General features: G+C 40.8%; 1 protein-coding gene across 2 annotated transcripts in view; it reads left to right on the plus strand.

Moving 5' to 3' along the window:
- Positions 1-10,457, plus strand: part of TAB2 (TGF-beta activated kinase 1 (MAP3K7) binding protein 2) — a 72,024-nt gene extending 61,567 nt beyond the window's left edge. Inside the window, exons 4-7 of one of the 2 annotated variants that reach the window (XM_060240749.1) lie at positions 5,210-5,370; positions 6,369-6,462; positions 7,935-8,015; positions 8,462-10,457. In XM_060240749.1, the coding sequence (XP_060096732.1) occupies positions 5,210-5,370; positions 6,369-6,462; positions 7,935-8,015; positions 8,462-8,610 (485 nt within the window). In that variant the 3' untranslated portion in view covers positions 8,611-10,457. The remainder of the gene's footprint in view (positions 1-5,209; positions 5,371-6,368; positions 6,463-7,934; positions 8,016-8,461) is intronic. The other variant, XM_060240750.1, reaches the window with a different exon arrangement.
- Positions 10,458-19,227: the final 8,770 nt, after the last annotated feature.

The raw sequence follows: 19,227 nt of genomic DNA on the forward strand, positions 1-19,227 counted from the left end.
GTAGGTTGCTAAAAGCACCAAGACAAACAATAAAAAATATTTAAATATATCCAGAGTAGGAAACCAGCCAGAGAAGCAGTTGGGCCTTTGGATGAACAAGGAATAAAAGGACTGGTAAACATGGGGAGATGGCAGAGAAGCTCAGTGAATTTTTTGCTTCTATGTTCATTGTTTTAAGTGCGGGGCATGTACCCATGCCACAGTCACTATTTTTAGGAAGGGAGTCTGAAGAATGGAGTCAAATACAGGTGACAGGAGACAAAGTTCTAGACTTGCTGGGAAAATTAAAAACTGATAAGTCCCCAGGTTCTGATGGCACACACCCAAGAGTTCTTCAGAAACTCAAATGTGAGATGGTTGATCTACTAACCTGTACATGTAATCTGTCACTAAATTCAGCCACTGTACCAGGAGCCTGGAGAGTAACAAACATTACACCAATTTGTAAAAATCAGGTCCAGTGGGAACCAGGAAATTACAAATCAGTCAGCCTAATGTCTGTCTCAGGCAAATTAGTAAAAACTGAAACAAAAAAAAAATTATATGCTTTTTTAATTCTTTGAGAAAGAATAAATGGACAGTTCTCACAAGGGAGGTCCCACAAGGTTTGATATTGGGGCTGGTACTATTTAATTTATTCATTAATGATTTAAAACTAGAGAGTAAGTAGTGTAGTGACCAAGTTTGCAGATGACACAAAATTATTCAGGATGGTGAAAACCAGGAATTGGATCACTGGGAGACAATGTGACAAATGAAGTTCAATGTTGGTAGGTGTATGGGACCAAAAAAATATCCCAGCTTCAAGTATAGGCTACTGGGGTCTGAATTTGCTGTGCCTGAGAGGGGAAAAGATCTTAGAGTCATAGTGGATAGTTTGATGAAAGTGTCACCCAATGTGCTGCTGCAGTGAAGAAGGCAAACTCTACATTAGGGATTATTAGGAAAGGAACTGAACATAAAACAGCTGAAATTATAAAGCCCCTGTATAGATCTGTTGTGTGGTCTTATTTGGAATAACTGGGTACAATTCTGATCACTATCTCAAAAAGGAAATCACAGAGCTGGAAAAGTTTCAAGTTTATTTCAATTTATATCCCGCCCTTCCCACCGAAGTGGCTCAGGGTGGCTCACAACACATAAAATCTAACATAAATTTTGAATTTAAAACATCTTACACAGTTAAAACAGTAAAATAATAAAACATATAACAGCGGTCTATCAAAACTACACTCAGTTTCCAATGCCAGTTAGTTATAAGCCAGCTGGAAGAGGGCCCTACAGGCCCTGCGGAACTGGCCAAGGTCCCGCTGGGCCCTCACCTCTTCCGGCAGCTGGTTCCACCAGAAAGGAGCCGTTACAGAGAAGGCCCTGTCCCTGGTGGATTTCAGGCGGGCCTCCTTTGTCCCAGGGATAACAAGCAGATTCTGAGATCCCAATCTTAGTACTCTCTGGGGAACATGTGGGGAGAGACGGTCCCTAAGGTAGGCAGGTCCTAGGCCATATAGGGCTTTAAAGGTAATAATCAGCACCTTGTACCGGACTCGGTATATTATTGGCAGCGAGTGCAGAATCCGGAGCCCTGACCGAATGTGCCCCCATCTTGGGAGCCCCAATAACAACCGGGCCGCGGCATTCTGCACTAACTGCAACTTCCGGGTTCGGCACAAAGACAGCCCCATGTAGAGGGCATTACAGTAGTCCAACCTCGAGGTGACCGTTGCATGGATCACCATTGCTAGGTCGTCGCGCTCCAGGAAAGGAGCCAACTGCCTCGCCCGCCTAAGATGAAAAAATGCAGACTTAGCAGTGGCTGCTATCTGAGCCTGCATTGTTAAGGAAGGCTCCAATAGTACCCCCAAACTCTTGACCTTGTCCGCTGTCAGTGGCACACTGTCAAAAACTGGCAGGGGGATTTCCCCTCCCGGACCACGACGACCCAAGCAAAGGACCTCTGTCTTCGCCGGATTTAGCGAAGTACAGAAGAGGTCAACAAAGACGATTAGGGAATTGGCGCACCTTCCTTATGAGGAAAGGCTGAAGCATCTGGAACTTTTCAGTATAGTAATGACTATTTAGGCAGTGAGTGATTAAACTGTGGCATTCACTATCAGAGGATGTGATGGCCATAGGCACAGTGTTTTAGAAGGATATTAAATAGATTCATGGATAGGTCTGTCAGTGGATGTTAGCTATAGTGACTAAAGAGAATGTTCACATTCTGAATCCCAAAGCCAGGAAGCAACATCAGGGGAGTTCCTCAGCCTCTATGCCCTGTTCTTGGACCTCCTGAGGAACTGGTTGGCCACAGTGTGTGAGACAGGATGCTGGACTAAATGGGCCTCTGATCTGATCCAGCAAGGCACTTGTTAAGTTCTTATGTTCACAAATTTACTCTTTCCTGCTGATAGCAGTAACTCAGTTATTTTAATTTGAATGTTTGTATCCATCCTCTAGCATGCTTGAACTGTGTTTGTTTGCTAAATCATGCCTCCCGCTCCCTTATGTGTGCACATTACAAGAGAGGATTGATAATAGCTGGCAAAGAAACATGTCTATAATTATTGATCATTTCATTGGGAGACTTCAAGAAGTCATCAAGAAGTCCACAACCTCCCTAAACATGGTGTGGAATCTACAGCTCTAAAGAACATGATACATTTTTTGTATGTGATGTTTGTAGTCCACTGTTGGCAAGCTAAATATTTATATGGCCTTTCTGGAGTGAGCCCATGTTGAGGGATTTCAGGTTGTGCTGCTATAAAAATGTACTCTTAACTAATGTATATAACACCCAAATCTGTGTAGCAGAGTTCCAGTTATTTTAAATCTATTTCCAGACCAGCTGCATTCCACTGAAGGAATCGAATGGTGGCTGGCTGGCAAGCAGCTATTCCAGCTGCTGATTCTTGGATTAATAAGAATTCAGATGACCATAACCCAGAGTTGAGAACAATATAGCATCCTATCAAAAATCATTAAATGGAGTTTAAAATCCTTTCAGACAGATATCTTTTAGGTCTTTTAGAATGTTTTCTTAACCCTGTAAGAGTAAAACTTCAGAATTAAAGTTGAGAAGGCAGAAATTAAAGCTGTGAGGGGCAGAAATTTTATCAATAATTTAACTGATTTTACTATTTATTAAATAACTTGTATAACTGAAGAGCAGTTCTCTTGTTGAAAAGAGATTTGTGTGCCACTAAAAGAGAATTCATGAATCTAACTATACCCTTGTACTTTCTCGTTTATGCAGTGTTCTGTATTGATTATTTCAGCCCCAAGTATATAGTGATGTTCAGGTATTTGGCTTTTTTAGTACAAGTTTCAATTTGATCTTTTCTCTTGGGTTTGCTTTCTATATCACACTAAATCATGACATATGAAACAATAGTGATAAATCTGTACAAGTCAACTGGTTCAGTGCCGTGGCATCACTGGGAAATATACTACATCAGGGGTGTCGAACTCAGATCTGACATAAATGAGACCTTCTTGGGCCGGACTTGTGTGCATACCTATTTAAGATTAGGTAGCAGAGATATAAAATTTACAAAGGGCACAGACAAACACAATTAAAGATTTTTTAAACAAAACTTAAGACATGCTTAAAACATTAGCACTTGTTAGTCTTAAAGGTGCTTTCTTTGTATGTCTCCTGCAGGATCCAGGGAACAGGGCAAAGGAAGCTCTTGCTGTTTCTGTCCTTCCCCAGGGGACCAGGAGAGGGAGAAACCTCAGCCAATAAAAGGAAGAGAGGCTTGGCTCTGTAGTTCTGCTGTGCAATTGAGAGAGGCTGGCAAAGCAAGCTCTGCCTCCCCCCTTCCTCCCCAAGGGAGGAGCCTCAGCCAGTGGAGAAAATAGAGACTTTGCTCTGTAGCTTCTGTGTGATTGAGCAAGCTGTTATGCAGAAGGAAGCAAGAGAGAGGGAGAAGGAAACAGACAACAGCCAGTTGCTTGGGGACCTGATAGGAGCCCTCTGGGGGCCCGATTCTGCCCCTGGGCTTCATGTTTGACACCCCTGTACTACATGCTATGGCAATTTGCATAATAGTTACATAAAATAACTATTCAATAGAAATGTTTATATACAAGTTAAAAGAAGCTGGTGCATTCCAGTTATATTATAGTATACTTATTCTGAGACTGCAGGCATTCAGTAAAACACCTTGTTTGATCTGGTTTAAGAAAACAAAAGTCCATGAACTGAAAAATCAGTTTTGAAGTTTTAAAATTAGTGTTCTCTTTGTCGTCCTTTTGAATTTTTAGAAGCTACAGTTTAAGCTGCCTAGATCTAGGATGATGGTTTGAAAGTTTTTGCTGAAAGCATAAATTCAGAAGCCTTTCTGTCAAGTTTTTGGGGGCTAGCGCAGAAAATGATACGACCCTAAGTTATATGTGATTTGTTATAAAGTTGTGGTTTCGGTATAAGCCAAAGTTAGTTCTTTAAATAAAAGTGTTTTTTTTTAACATAGAAGATAATTTAAGATAGGTTCAAGAATTGTTTTCAAGGAATTGTTTCATAACTTAGTAACAATCTTATCACAAAAAAGACAAAATGACACAAGGAAAGTTTTCTATCTGGAAAGATTAAGCTAAAAACTTGCAAGTCTCCCTCCCTCTCTTAGGTTTACTAGCTGTCACATCATGACAACTCAGTGGGAAAGATACATAATGCTGAGAAATATTTCTCTGTTGGGATTTCTTGAACGATGAACCAATACAATTGGTTTAGGGGCGTGAGTAGTTGTGAATAGAAGATGCAGAGGACTGAGAAGGTGGTGCAGAGAACAGGATCTATAGGGAAGCAAATCTCAAGCATAAGAAACTCAGCATAAGATGATCTATGTGCAGCTTGCTGAGGATGAGGCAAAATAGTAAGGGAGATGAGTAAAGACTCAGGAATGACTCAGGAAGTAAATTAATTAAGGAAGTAAATTAAGATAGCCAATGTGCCAAATTTCTCCTGGCTCTTTTAAATCTTGGGCTACAGCAGGGTTTTGTTCAGCTTTTATCAGACTCTTGCTTTCATGGATACAGCTGTCATAAGTTATCATAAGTGTGCTCCCAAGCAACCATGTGAGATTTAATCTCTGTGTGGGTCAAATTGTCATATTGGACAAATTGACACATCGTCTAATGGAATTGTTTGTCCCAGGGGTGCACTGTACTATATCAGATGTTGCTAAAGTGGTATCTTGATGTTCTTCAGCTTTACTAGTACACCAGAAGGCTAGGATGGAACGACTTCAACGAGAACTTGAGATCCAAAAGAAAAAGCTGGATAAACTAAAAACAGAAGTAAATGAGATGGAGAATAATCTAACACGAAGGCGCCTGAAAAGATCAAATTCTGCTTCCCAAATTCCTTCAGTAAGTCCTAAACTCTGGAGGGTGAAAAAACTCATCATTAAGGACAAAATATTTGGGTCTTATTCAGATGTTAGAATTAAATTATTAGAATTTGAAGAAAAGTATAATATGCTTTGCTTCTTGCAAACTTAATGGATGCTTGCCATGCATAAATGGGTGTTTGTTCTTGGAATAACAAATTAAAGTCTAGCCATGTAGATTCTGCATTGAAGTTATCAAAGACAAGTGCCATCCCTAGCACTGCCATAAGTATTGATCTTTCTTTGTCTGTTTCTGAGTATGTCACCTAAGATCCTCTATTTTGAAAGGAAATAATTTGGAACTAGTTTATGTGTTTCCTCCAATACTTTGTGAATGGAGCAAATTCATTAAGTGATTCTTACTGACTTCCACTTCCCGCAGAAGCTCCTTCACAGTCTGAAAAGTCACTACTGTGAGTCAGTGGACCCTCCAGAACATAGTGCCATGCAACATTTGGGGACTGCGACAAGAAAATGGCATCTTGGAAGGAAGTACTGCCCTTTTCTTTTGCTCATGTTGGAGCATGCTCCACAAACTCACATTCCACTTTCACAAGAGTGAAGTGCCTCTTCTTACTGCAGCCTTCTGTGCATGTGTCCTGTCCTGAAGGATCCCCTGAATCCCATTTGGAGTGCAAGGAGTTCATTAGGGATAGGAGATCCAGTAAAAATTGCTTCTGTGAACTTGCTGTGCTCATGCAATTGTGGGATCCCACCCTAGGTGTGTCAAGGTCTGACAGTTGACTGAGGAACAAGATGTTAAATCTTATCCTTTGCCAGGTGCTCTTTGCAATCTGTGCAAAAATTAGCCTTTGAAAACAAACAAAACTGTTGTTCGGAATTCTTAAGCAAACAAACTGCTTAGCCATGACCTGAAGGCATTAAAAGCAATTATCATAATAAGTATCACCATTTTTATCCTAAAAATAAGTTTTTACCCAACATATGAAATTGTAATCTCATTGTTCTGTTTTTCAGCTTGAAGAAATGCAGCAATTAAGAAGTTGTAACAGACAGCTTCAAATAGACATAGATTGCCTAACCAAAGAGATTGATCTTTTCCAAGCAAGAGGTACTGTCAGTATAAATAACTGTCTTCACCCTTTCATCAGATCACCTTTGAGGGCTGGAGATCTTCCGTGTACATAAAGACTTAATGAACACATTGTATGATGGTTAATTATATTGTTATGAAAGTTCTTAATAAAAGGAAAATGAAATACCCAAAGCTTTTTCTCTGCTCTGAGGACTTTAAGTGTCCTTGTTGCTTGAACATTCTTTGTTCATGGACAATCAAGTCTATATTTCTGCAAGTAAGAAAGAAATTAGTTTAAATAAAAATATTAAACATGACCATTAGTTCCCAGTATTTTATCACCTCTAGTGCAATTAGGAACAGCACAAAAGGTAATAATATACAAGTGAGGCTGGCTTACTTTGCAGTGGTTTCTACTAAGTTTTGCGGAATTGCACAGACTGTAATGAGATGCAGTTTAAAACCTTATTCTGACCTCTGAGATGGCCCAGGGCAGATCTATCAAATATCCTTGTGGTTTACATGAGTTAATGCATTGTCCCATATAAGTGGGTGTCATTCATTTATGTGGGGAAAAATAAAGCACTGCAAGTCAACCATTTTGTAGTGGAAGACAAAACTGCCCTCTACCCTGACCATATTTGGCTTGGTTGCCACCAATCCAAACTCTTCCTCTTCCTTAAAGCAACTCCTCTATCATACTGTGATTTGCTTCCAAGCTTTTCTTTTCTTTTTCCTCTTTTGTAGGGGTGGGAAAATCATAATGTCAAAAACATATGGCACCTTCCCTTCAAATGGGAGGAATCCATTTTATGATAGTCAAAAATCGGCATGCCCTACTGTGAAGCTTTCAGTCAAAATATAGCGATGATGCTAAATATAGAACATTCTGTTTCTCACCTCTTACTGGTTAAAATTTATTTTGAAAAAAGGAGTATGCAATTAAACAGCCTATGTTTCCTGCTTAAATTACATAGGTGTTTATTCTAAGGCTTTTGCCTGCTGTTCCTGTATTCTGTATCTCTCATGGTGCTTCTAAGCTTTCTCTGTTTTTGTTAAAAACTCTGCAGTACAATCCACAATACTCTACAGGAACACAAATATCTTTTTGGTTGATTCATCTTACGTTTGTGTAAGGAGCAGATGTAAAAAATGAATTTTCTTGATATCCCAACTGAAATTTAGTGTAAAGCCTAAAGGCTGCTGCAACCTGACTCTTTCCATTTAACCCTTTTCCTCCCTGTATTTTCAAATAGAAAATATTGTTTTGAAGTTGAGTTCGTAAATAGGTGTACAAAATCATTAGTTTTCCCTGGGGAAACCTATGGTCTTTTTATTTTCCCTTAAACTAGTGAAATTATTTCCTGTCATTCAAATTGCAAAAACAATTTCTTGTGCACATTTGGCCAGTAACATTGTTATATGTATTCTCCAGTGCTTCCATTGCAGTTCCCCTTCTGTACAAACTTTTCTTTCATTGTACTGTTTCTTTCTTTTTTTTTCTCCAGGACCACATTTTAATCCCAGTGCCATTCATAATTTTTATGACAATATTGGATTTCTAGGTCCTGTGCCACCAAAGCCCAAAGGTACCATATATGCATAGTTAACACATACTGCCATTTTTTCAGTACCACATGTGAACTGAGGTCATTTAGTATGTATGTAATGAAGCCGCCATGTATATTTATTGTTCTCTCCCATGTGTGTGTGTTGCATCCTTTCCACTTGATGAATCATAGTTCTTCTCATTTTAGAGTAGGGAGGTTGTTAACTGAAGGGTTGTTCTGTCTAAAACAAAGGGAAGAGCTTGGAGACTTTTCACTATTGAATGACTTTCTGAACTTTTAAATGCAGAGCAGTGGAAGAAAATAATGTAATCATGCAGTTCCAGCAAATGTGTAATCCATTTTTACTACTCTTCCTAGAGAGGCGGCATAAAAAATTCTACATAATAATAAAAGGTGTCACAGAATGCCTGCTTTTCCTGCTGTTAAATAATTAAATAATTATGATTTCTTCTCTTTCACCCCAGCAGATCAAAGGTCCATTGTGAAAACACCAAAGGCTCTACCTGATACAGAGGAAGATGAGGGAGCTCAGTGGAATTGTACTGCTTGTACTTTTTTAAATCACCCAGCCTTAAACCGTTGTGAACAATGTGAAATGCCCAGGCATTTCTGAGCCAGGGAGGCTCACATCTTCTGTAAATCCAACCTTTGACTATTTCCTTGGGATAAATAATCATTTATGCATAGGATTTTGTAAAATTGAGCGTGTGATAAGATGGTTTATTACTAATGTTAAATGTCATGCTACAGAGATTAATACCTCAGTGTTGTGCTGCAGGCAGCTGAAATTCATCAGCTGGAAGGTAATCTCCTGAAAGACTTGGTTGCCAGCTGCCTGAATCATGTACAGTATTACCAAAACCCCAGTAAGAGAAACTCACCATGTTCAATGCTCGGGTGTTCCCCAACCACCTTTCTCCACACGTCACTACTGAATTTTGACAGGGGAAGGGAATTAGATTAATAGCTTTTTGTTGTTTGTAAAGCTTTCAGTGTAACACTACATTCACCGAGGAAATGGAAATGTACATGTTGAAAGTGTGTTAAACTGTTTGCTGCCACATAGGGCCTGTGGATTGTGGAAGAATTCCACAAGTCAGTGGTACTCTTCGCCTTGTCTTCCCAGAAAATGGCTCTGCTCTGTGAAGACTCAAATCATTACAATCATGTCTAGAGATTAAAACTGCATGCGTTGTCTGTACAGTGCACCCAGTGAAATACCCCCAAAGCTTTTCCTACTGTACATAGCTCTGGAGCCTGCTTTAAATGACTTCCTTTTCTTCACCTTTTATTATTTCTTGTACTTCTCAATGTATAGCGTAATAGTCTTTGTTAACTTTCTTTTTCCCTTTAAATGATTACAAGTGATCATGACTCTTTTTTTAAGCTTTTGATCTGAGAGAAGCAGTGCCTTAAAATAAGAGCATTCATGATAAACAATGCCAAAATTATCTTTTCATTGCCTCCTGGTCTGTATGTTGCTCTTGTAATTGCTGATGATCTGTGAAGACCTGCAGATGCAGCATGGTGAAAATGCAGGGAAAGTTGAAGAGTTTATGCATATAGTTCACTCCGTACACTGTGTTTTACGGTGGGTGACACAATGTAAGGTTTTGTCTGGCATAAGGGAATCAAAGTCAAACTATGCTCAACCCACCCAAGATCAGCAGCTGAATAAGCTTGGCTTCATCTGCTGTGGATATCTTGCAGACTCTTCTTGAAGTTTTGTTTGGGGAAGTACATGCAATACACAAAGTGGCAGCAGGAATATAAAATATTGATGCCATTAATGTCTTGACAGCCAGCTTCCTAACCTGACTTTCTGGAGAATAGCAATAATTTGAAAATCTAAAATATAGATTGGGAAAGAAAAATTAAGCAAACTTAAACACTGAGGCAATATCGAGCATCTCTTTATTTTCATAATCCTTTGTTTTTTGAAGGAAAGCATTCAGGTGATCAGGAACACACACAGCTGAAATAAAGAACATAGTTTTATATTTTTATATGCTCTCTAGCCTACTACAAAAATGATGTAGTGTATTTTAGAATAAGGCAGGAGGGAGTGCTTAAATGTAGCAAGAGACAAAGTAGACTGTCACCCACTGTAAATATTTGCCAGTGGACATCTTAATAGGAATTTTACAAGTGATCTATGTGAATATACAAAGGCCTTCATTTTAAAGGCTTTGTGTTTTTTTAATGTGGGAAATAAACGTAAATCCCAAATAATTAGTCAGTAGATCCAAAGCGTAATGCATTCAATGCATTTTGTTTATTAAAAGAGGCCTTTTCAGCTTCATCTGCAGTTCTATGTGAAGACTGACAAATCAGTTTTTACCTGTTGTATTAATAAGACCTAATTTGGATATCTTGAGTTGATGGTTTTGTGATTTAGCTGGGTAATCTGTCTTTGTAACAGATAAGTTATTTATAAAAATTAAAAAATATATATTATAATATTTGGGTCTGTGTTTTTTTTAACGTTGTCATGTAGCTATATGCCGTTGTTTAAATGACAATTGAATGTGAACTAGCTGACCCTTTCTATGCTCAGTCATCTTGTAAGTGGTGAGATGTTTTGCACTTCTGATAGTGTGAAAGCATAAGCACTTTTAGGGACAGCTGTCCCTTCTCAGTATACTGAGAAGCAGTATAAAACATACGATGAGTCCTTGCTTCCCTAGTTTTTTTACATCATTATTTAAAAGTGCCATTTAATGTGGAATGAGTTTGGTTTCAAATTGCAGGTTTCACTCAAATTTAGTTTTAATTTAAGAGATACCATATTTTAGAACTAAAGCCTGGACACAATAGATCTGGTGCTTGATTTAATTTTATGAACCAGGAATCACAATTACTTTAAACTAGCTAGCAATCCAGTATGCTATGACTAGAGTATATCTATGCTTCATGTCCCAGTCCAAAGTATTCATAAGAGTGAAACATTTCACCTTTTGCTGACAATGAAAATTACAATTGAACACCTTCTCTTGGCTATAAAATTATGTTATGAGTCAGTTATTATATATAACTGCAGGCTTTAAAGACTATAATTTTATTTAGGGAGCTTGCTTTCTCACCAGTAAGTGCTTCCAGTGTGTGATAGCAATATTGAATCTACTATATGAGAAAACTATGTGCAGTCCTGAAACTAGAACCTAGTTTAGAGATTAAGTGGTGTACATCTATAGTTCAGGGGTGGCCAACGGTAGCTTTCCAGATTTTTTTTTTTTTGCCTACAACTCCCATCAGCCCCAGCCAGCATGGCCAATGGCTGGGGCTGATGAGAGTTGTAGGCAAAAAACATCTGGAGAGCTACTGTTGGCCACCCCCGCTATAGTTGGTTTTCTGATACTTTGGTTGCTGTAGGATGAACGGGGTTGATAATCCCATGCCTCACTTCAAGTAATTACAGATCACTTATAATTCCAGTTGCTCCATCTGTCACTGCAGTGTTCATACGTCATGAATTTCAGGGTCAGTTATTTCATTGGTGGTGGTACTGAAGCTCCCAGCACAAATAGTTTGGCATTAATAATAGTATTAATGATGAGAAGATGGCATGATAACAGAGCTTTCTATAGATCTACTGCTGGGGCATTTTTTTGTAGAAAAAGCCCAGCAGAAACTTATTTGCATATTACCACACCCCCTGACACCAAGCTAGACAGAACTACGTTCCTGCTAAAAAAAAGCCCTGTCTACTGCCATTAATGACACTAATTATAATATGTATTAGCTTTAATGGCATATAATAGAATCTGAGTTGATGGAGACATAGGGATTTAAATCACTGGTTATCAACAGGCATATTGGGACCCATAAGCATGTTGTACACTGCAAGTTGCTTTTAGAAGTCCCTCCTCTAATGATGCTTTTCACTCAAGGCTTTGACAGTTTCAGGTTTCTCATTTCTACTGCAGGCTAACAGAAAGGATCCTTTTCTGCTCTTTTCCATCACAGTTGTCTTCAAAATGCCACAGAGAATGGGAGGGCAAGCTTCAGACATTCACTACTACCAGACCATAGCAGAAAATCTGTATTGTATTTGGAATAATAGCAAATGTAGGGGGGCAGTCTCCCAAGAGTTCACAGGGTAATAACTGCTGAGATAACCATGCAGCTGGGCAACATAAAGTAGAGGGGAAGTTGGACAATGTAGTTTGGTGTGGTAACAGCCAGAAGCTACTGATTATCAGCTGCAGTGAACAGCAGGTAGATGTGGCTCACTGCAATGGATTGCACAAAATGGGGTATTAGGACACTAACATACTTTTCAGTTATGTGCTTGCTGTTATAGCTTCCATTCTTCCTTGATGCATTAACTCACTTCTGTTTGCCTTGTTCCTCCAACACTTCCTGGGAACCAGTGAGTTTTTTACAGATTCTTCGTATTTTATTGCCTATGGAGCTATTGCTTCCTTCTCTGTGCAGCCCTGGCATAAGGCTGACTGGAGGCTGTATCAGGGGTGTCAGACGCATTTGTTATGAGGGCCAGATCTGACATAAATGAGATCTTGTCGGGCCAGGCCATGTGTGTCATAAAATGTAATGCCAGGTAGTGAGGAGATAAACTTTATAAGGGACACAGACAAACACAAAGATTTTTTTTTTAAAAAACACCCTAAAATATGCTTAAAAGTATTAGACCTTTTGCAATATTGTGGTCAGTATCAAAGCAAGCTCTCCCTCCCACTTCCTCCCCGAGAGAGAAGCCTCAACCAATGGGGAAAACAGAGGCTTTGCTTTGTAGCTTCTGTGCAATTGAGAAATCCTGGCAAAGCAAGCTGCGACACAGAAGCAAGAGGGAGAAGGAAGCAGACTTGCTTGTGGGCCTGACAAGAGCCCTCTGGAGGCCTGATCCGGCCCTCAGGCTGCATGTTTGATACCACTGCATATGTTTGTGTTGCCAATAACATTTGTGGCTGCAGGTATTAATTAAAAAGATAAAGATAGTCCCCTGTGCAAGCACCAGTCATTTCCGACTCTGGGGTGATGTTGCATCATGTCGTTTTCATGGCAGTCTTTTTACAGGGTGGTTTGCCATTGCCTTCCCCAGTCATCTACACTTTCCCCCCAGCAAGCTGGGTACTCATTTTACCTACCTCGGAAGGATGGAAGGCTGAGTCAACCTTGAGCCGGCTACCTGAACCCAGCTTCCACCGAGATCGAACTCAGGTCATGAGCAGAGATTACTGCCCTTCTAATTCCACCTTTAAATAGAAGAGATGCCTTGGACTGCCTAGCAGAACGCTTCCATGAGGAAGAGGATATTAGTGTATTCCTAGTATAACTAATGCGAGTATTGATGCAAGTGAAGTGATTTGTGTAAGATGACAGTATTGCCAGCAGCTCTGTGGAAGACTGGCTTTTGTCCATTGCTATTTTAGCTCTCTAATGTGCTGCTGTTGTATAGACTGGGGCCTGGGCAGAAACAGGATTGTGTCTGCTGTCCTCGTCTCTTTACCTCAACACTGTTTGATATCCTTAGATGGAAAGACTGGGTAAAAACTGAATAGAGCCAGTTTGGTGTAGTGGTTAAGTGCATGGACTCTTATCTGGGAGAACCAGGTTTGATTCCCCACTCCTCCACTTGCACCTGCTGGAATGGCCTTGGGTCAGCCATAGCTATCGCAGAGGTTGTCCTTGAAAGGGCAGCTGCGAGCCCTCTCAGCCCCACCCACCTCACAGGGTGACTGTTGTGGGGGGAGAAGATAAAGGAGATTGTAAGCCGCTCTGAGTCTCTGATTCAGAAAGAACGGCGGGGTATAAATCTGCAATTCTTCTTCTTAATATCCAGTTTGTATCTATTGGATTGCTTCCTGATAGATAGGTAATGTATCTACTGTGTGTTTATATATTATCCAGCAACTTTGTATAAGTAGAACCTGGGGTTGGGGTCATGTGCATAAATAATATGTATGTGTTTTAGTAAGTAATGTTACATTTTGTTAATAAAAATGATCAGGCAATTATGAAGTGACTTTACATCTGTGTGGAAAGTAAAGCTACACAACTTGCAAGTCTCTGGGTAACCTATCAAAAAGTAGCGCTGGTGTCCTAGTTTACTGTTACGGAGGGAATATTTTTCTCTAGGAGGTGTTAAATAAGTTTATTTTGTGTGTACATGGGACAGAAGGTTTTGAAATACATCACTTTAATCAGTAAAGCTTGTGAGTAGTCAGCTGATGATTTAACTGCTTTAATTGGAATTCATCTCAGAACAAATGAGATAAATGCCTGAAATATTGAGGACATCAATTGGTTTTAAAAGACCGGTGGTAGAGAAAAACATGTCATCTTCCTAAGAGTGATGATTGGTAATGGGTGCGTGTGTGAAGATTCAGCAGATGCCGATGGGAATAACAAAAAGAGCTGAAGAGCTGCATTCCTGCACTGAGCAGGGGGGTGGAATAGAAGAAGATTGAATTTATACCCCACCCTTCACTCAGTCTCAGAATAGCTTACAATCTCCTTTCCCTCCCCACAACAGACACCCTGTGAGATAGGTGGGACTGAGAAAGCTCTTTCAAGAACTGCTCTTGGGAGAATAGCTCTGAGAGAACTTGTGACTGACCCAAGGTCACACCAGCAACTGCATATGGAAGATGGGGAATCCAACCCAGTTGTCCCAGATTAGAGGCCTGCTCTTAACCACTACACCAAACTGGCTCTCAAGATGGCCTGTATAGCCCTTCCAACTCATGCATTTATTCTGTCCTTCCCAGAATGGGCTTAGGATGGATTGCAGCCAGGTTTAAACATCAGATAGATACAATTAATTAAAAACCACATTAAAACAACACAAAAGTATATATTAACTTGGTTTCCATCTGGTGCCACTGGGCCTATAAAGATCATTGAATTTAAGCCAATTTGATTTTAAATGACTGAAGGAAGAAGACAGTAATCTAACAGGAAAATGAAGGGTGGAAGAAGAGGACTTGAAGGGGTTAGCTGAGAAGTGGACTCTCTCAGGTGCAGTTCCTTGATGTCTGCATTCCAGCATCTTTTGACATGAGCTAAATGTCTTAAGCCAAGGAATAGCCTGATCAGAAATGAAGACTGCTGGCAGGGCTCTGAGAGTACTGGTTTGAGGTGCAGGCTAGAGCATGCAGGGAAATTCATTGTATGGGTTTTGTGAAAGGAGAGCCAGCTCTCCTACTTACAGTAACACAAAAGAAAACAGTAAGTAAGTATCCCTGCATAACAAATGCCCATTTAAATATCTGTAGCACAATTTTAAATATTTCTGATAGATATTTTCTCTATTTGGTTCATCACTGTGACTTCTGTGCAGTCCCACATGGAACTGTCATGTACAGGCCAGCCACAGAGAGGAGTTCTCCAGCTTTATAGAGATTTCCAATCTTTTGGAGCACTTCTTCCCCTCCCATCGAGGGCCAACAATTCCTGCCCAAACGTGAGGCACTCCTCCTTCAGTTTTCACTGCCATGAGGTTATTTTCTACGAGCGTTCTTTTGTCCACATTTTATATGTTATCCCTCAGATTTGTCAATCATCTTTGAAGTTCTTAAATTGATGTTTTGAATAAGTACAGACTGTGAGACAAAAAATGACAGCCTGATGAGGACACATCCTGTCCATTTTGTCCAGTGAGTAGCACAACACTGCGGCTTCTGAGATCTGCCATCAGTTCACCCCCAAGCCAGGCACAAGGGACAGCCACCTTCTGGGAGAAAGTGTTGGGAGCCCTACCAATTCAGTCAGAAAAGATCCAGCCAACTCTGAAAAAAAGGCCTGAATACTATCCTTAGCATCAGTGCCCTAATTGTCAGCCTTGGATCTGACTGACAATAGGGTCCAAGAGTAGTGTTGGCTCCGAGAGCCACATTGGAACTGCTTCTGAAGAATTCCAAGAAGACAGTGAGGCATACTCAAGACTTTTTTTTTTGTAGAAAAAGCCTAGCAGGAACTTATTTGCATATTAGGCCACACCCCCTGACACCAAGCCAGCTGGAACTATGTCCCTGTGTGTTCAGGCTCAAAAAGCCCTGGACGTGCTGAGTGTTGACCTGCCTTTGACACTCATCCCCAGCTCTAAGGAGCAGGAACCCTGTTCTAGGATGCCCTCACCATCACTGCAGGCCCCAGAGTCACCAGCTTCTGCAGGCCCCAGAGTCACCAGCTTCTTCAGATGATGAAGTCTTTGAGGTTTCACCTCCATCACAGGCCTTGGTTCCACCTAGATCAGGGGTGGGGAACCTCCGTCCCAAGGGCTGTATATGGCCCTCGGGGATTGCTGGACAGATACATAGATTGCCATGTGGCAGCCTTCCTGGGGCCTGGCTGGCCAGTGAGGATCATGGGGCCCAGCCGCACCATGCAGCAGCCTCCCCAGAGCCAGGCAGGGATCACAGGGCACAGATGTACTGTGCAGCAGCCTCCCTGGGGCCTGGCTGGTCGGCCAGAATTGCTTCAGGGCCTGGAAAACTTACTGTCACGGTTCAGTTTGCACTTGATTATCCCAAATGGTGTGACGTAATATGCTAATGAGTGTGTGACCTAATATGCTAATATTAGGGATGTGGTCTAATATGCTACTGAGTCCTGCTGGGTTTTTTCTATAAAAAAGCCCTGGACCAATGCATTTGCCTAGGGCGGCAGGCCAGGTGTGTATGTGTGTGTATGCCAGATTAGGCTCTCTCCACAGGACTTCAAATAGAAAAACAATTATTTGCATTAATTTTGCTGGCTGAATCATTCTCCCTTGGCAGAGCACTGTTTTTTAAGTTGATAATTTTCATGGCCCACAAATGATGTTATAAACATCTATATGGCCCTTGGCAGAAAAAAGATTCCCCACCTCTGACCTAGGTCAAAGGCTCCATCATCTTAGGCCCTGGATCCAGCATCAGCCCAGACTTATCAGTGCGGCCCCTTACAGGCACCTTGGTTCTCTTGCCCTCCATGTACTTACTTCTGTGGGGACCATGGGATCAGCAATTCTCTTGACTGCGGCTGCAGCAATGGGGAAGTCCCCAGAAGCCTTTAGTTCCAAGCAACATTTGGTTCCATCCATGTCCTTGGACAAGCATCATTCCATCTCTTTTGGAACCACACAACTCTGACTTTAACGAGGATGTGCTTCAGTTCTGGGATCTGCTTCAATTTCGCAGGGCATGTAAAACAGAGCTCTTTCGCCAGGCTTTCAGCTGAAGCAGTGGGTGCCACTTGTTACCGGCCTCCCCCCCCCCCCCCTCATTCCATCCCAGTGCTACAAGATCTGCTGGACCTGGACAATAGGTCACGTCTGTGAGGTAGAATCTGCCATCTTAGTCTTTGTAATTTTAGATTTTATATATTTTAAATTGGTCTTTTACTGTTTTTACTGTTGACTGTTTTTATGATGTAACCCACCCTAAGCCTGTTCTACAGGAAGGGTGGGCTAAAAATCAAATCAAATAAATAAAAATAAATGTAATTCACAGATCTGACCTTGAGTCCAGTGCTCCATTGGTTCCATCCACAGATGACACCATATGTTCCCATTCACTCATCTCAACTCTAGAGGGCTTGAGAATGTACTCAGGGTAGCTCATAAGAATGGCTAAATCCTTGAAGATGGATGTGTCCTTTGACCCAAAGCTAATGGATCCAAGTTTTATATAGTGACATTATGGGTCCCATGGCCTATCCAGTGCTCCAAAGGCTTGTTGATCTGCCTAATTTACACAATCAGTATTACTGTCAGATGATCATCCAGCCTCTGCTTTAAAAAACCTTCAAAGAAGAAAAGCCTACTACCTCCTGAGGAAACCTGTTCCACTAAGCAACTGCTCTAATAGGAAGTTCTTCCTAATGTTTAGCTGAAAATACTTTTGATTTAATTTCAGCCTGTTGGTTCTGGTCTGACCCTCTGGGGCAACAGAAAACAACTCTGCTCTATCCTCTACAATGACATCCCTTCAAATACTCAAAGATGGCTATTGTATCACCTTTGTGCCATCTCTTCTCCAGGTAAACGTACCCTGCTCCTTCAATCTTTGCTCATCGTTTCCAAACCAAGTTAAAAGCTGCTAAGTTCAGCATGATGTTTTTCCCCTCTTAAATCTGGGAATGTGGTTTACTCTCCTGGATCTGAAAGATGCTTATTTTCATATAGCCATTCATTAGGATTGCAGGAAATTTCTGAAATTTCAGTTTGGGAATGTATTTTTTGGTATACACTGTACTGCCCTTCAGCATAGCCATAGTGCCTAGTGTATTTACAAAATGCATGTATGTTGTCATTTCCCACCACAGGTTAAGGAGATGCACAAATTATCCCTGTTTAGATGACTGGCTGTTTTTTGTGCAATGAAGCAAGACCTCAAGCTTTGATGAAACTGGCCATAGACACTTTAACCTCACTTCACTAGTTAGTTAATTTGGGAAAATCCCAGCTTGCCCTTTTGCAGTGCATAGATTTCACTGCAGTCAGGTTAAACATTATGCAAGGTCAGATCTTCTTATCAGTGGACAGGACATACATGGTCATATAGGCTATAGTGGCACATCTTTCATCCAATCGATTCCAGAAAGTGCTATCTAAAAACTTATAGGCACGATGACCTTCACAACCTCCATGGTGCACCATGCTGGACTACATGAGGGGCCTCCAAAACTGGTTTTGTGTATTCATGCTCAAAATAGTTACCCAGTGGTATAAACTGTCTTTTCCCAGATATAGTCTCTGTTCATTGTGTTGGTGGTCAAGCGAAGCAAAGTAAGTGAAAGCCTGTTTTGTCTCAGTGTCTAGGCCTCCTATAAACCAAGCTGTCAGGTATAAATTAAAAGTGTGTTTTATGTGGTTTGGGGTGTTTCCTCATTATTGTCATAGTCATAGTATGGCCAAGGGTTGAGGAGAGGCTGTGGCTGAGGGGTAGAGCATCTACTTGGCATGCAGAAGGTTGCAGGTTCACTTTAAGCCTCTGGAGAACTGCTGCCAGTTTGAGTTGACAATACTGGCCTTAATTTACCAATAGTCAGGTTCTGTATAAGGCAGCCAGCCTCATGTCATGTCATCATGTCATGTCTTCAAGTAAAACTAAAAGTAAAAACAAAACCATTCCACACATGTAGACTTTCCACAACCACAGTGACACTGTGTGGTTTATTATGTGTACTACACTTCAATTTGTTCTCAAACCAATGCACGTTTCTTGCACTGGCTAGTAATAACATGTATGTAAGTGCACAAAATGGATAACTAATAAACAGTTTG

This window comes from Heteronotia binoei, chromosome 1, assembly GCF_032191835.1.
Source record: "Heteronotia binoei isolate CCM8104 ecotype False Entrance Well chromosome 1, APGP_CSIRO_Hbin_v1, whole genome shotgun sequence".
NCBI lineage: Eukaryota > Metazoa > Chordata > Lepidosauria > Squamata > Gekkonidae > Heteronotia > Heteronotia binoei.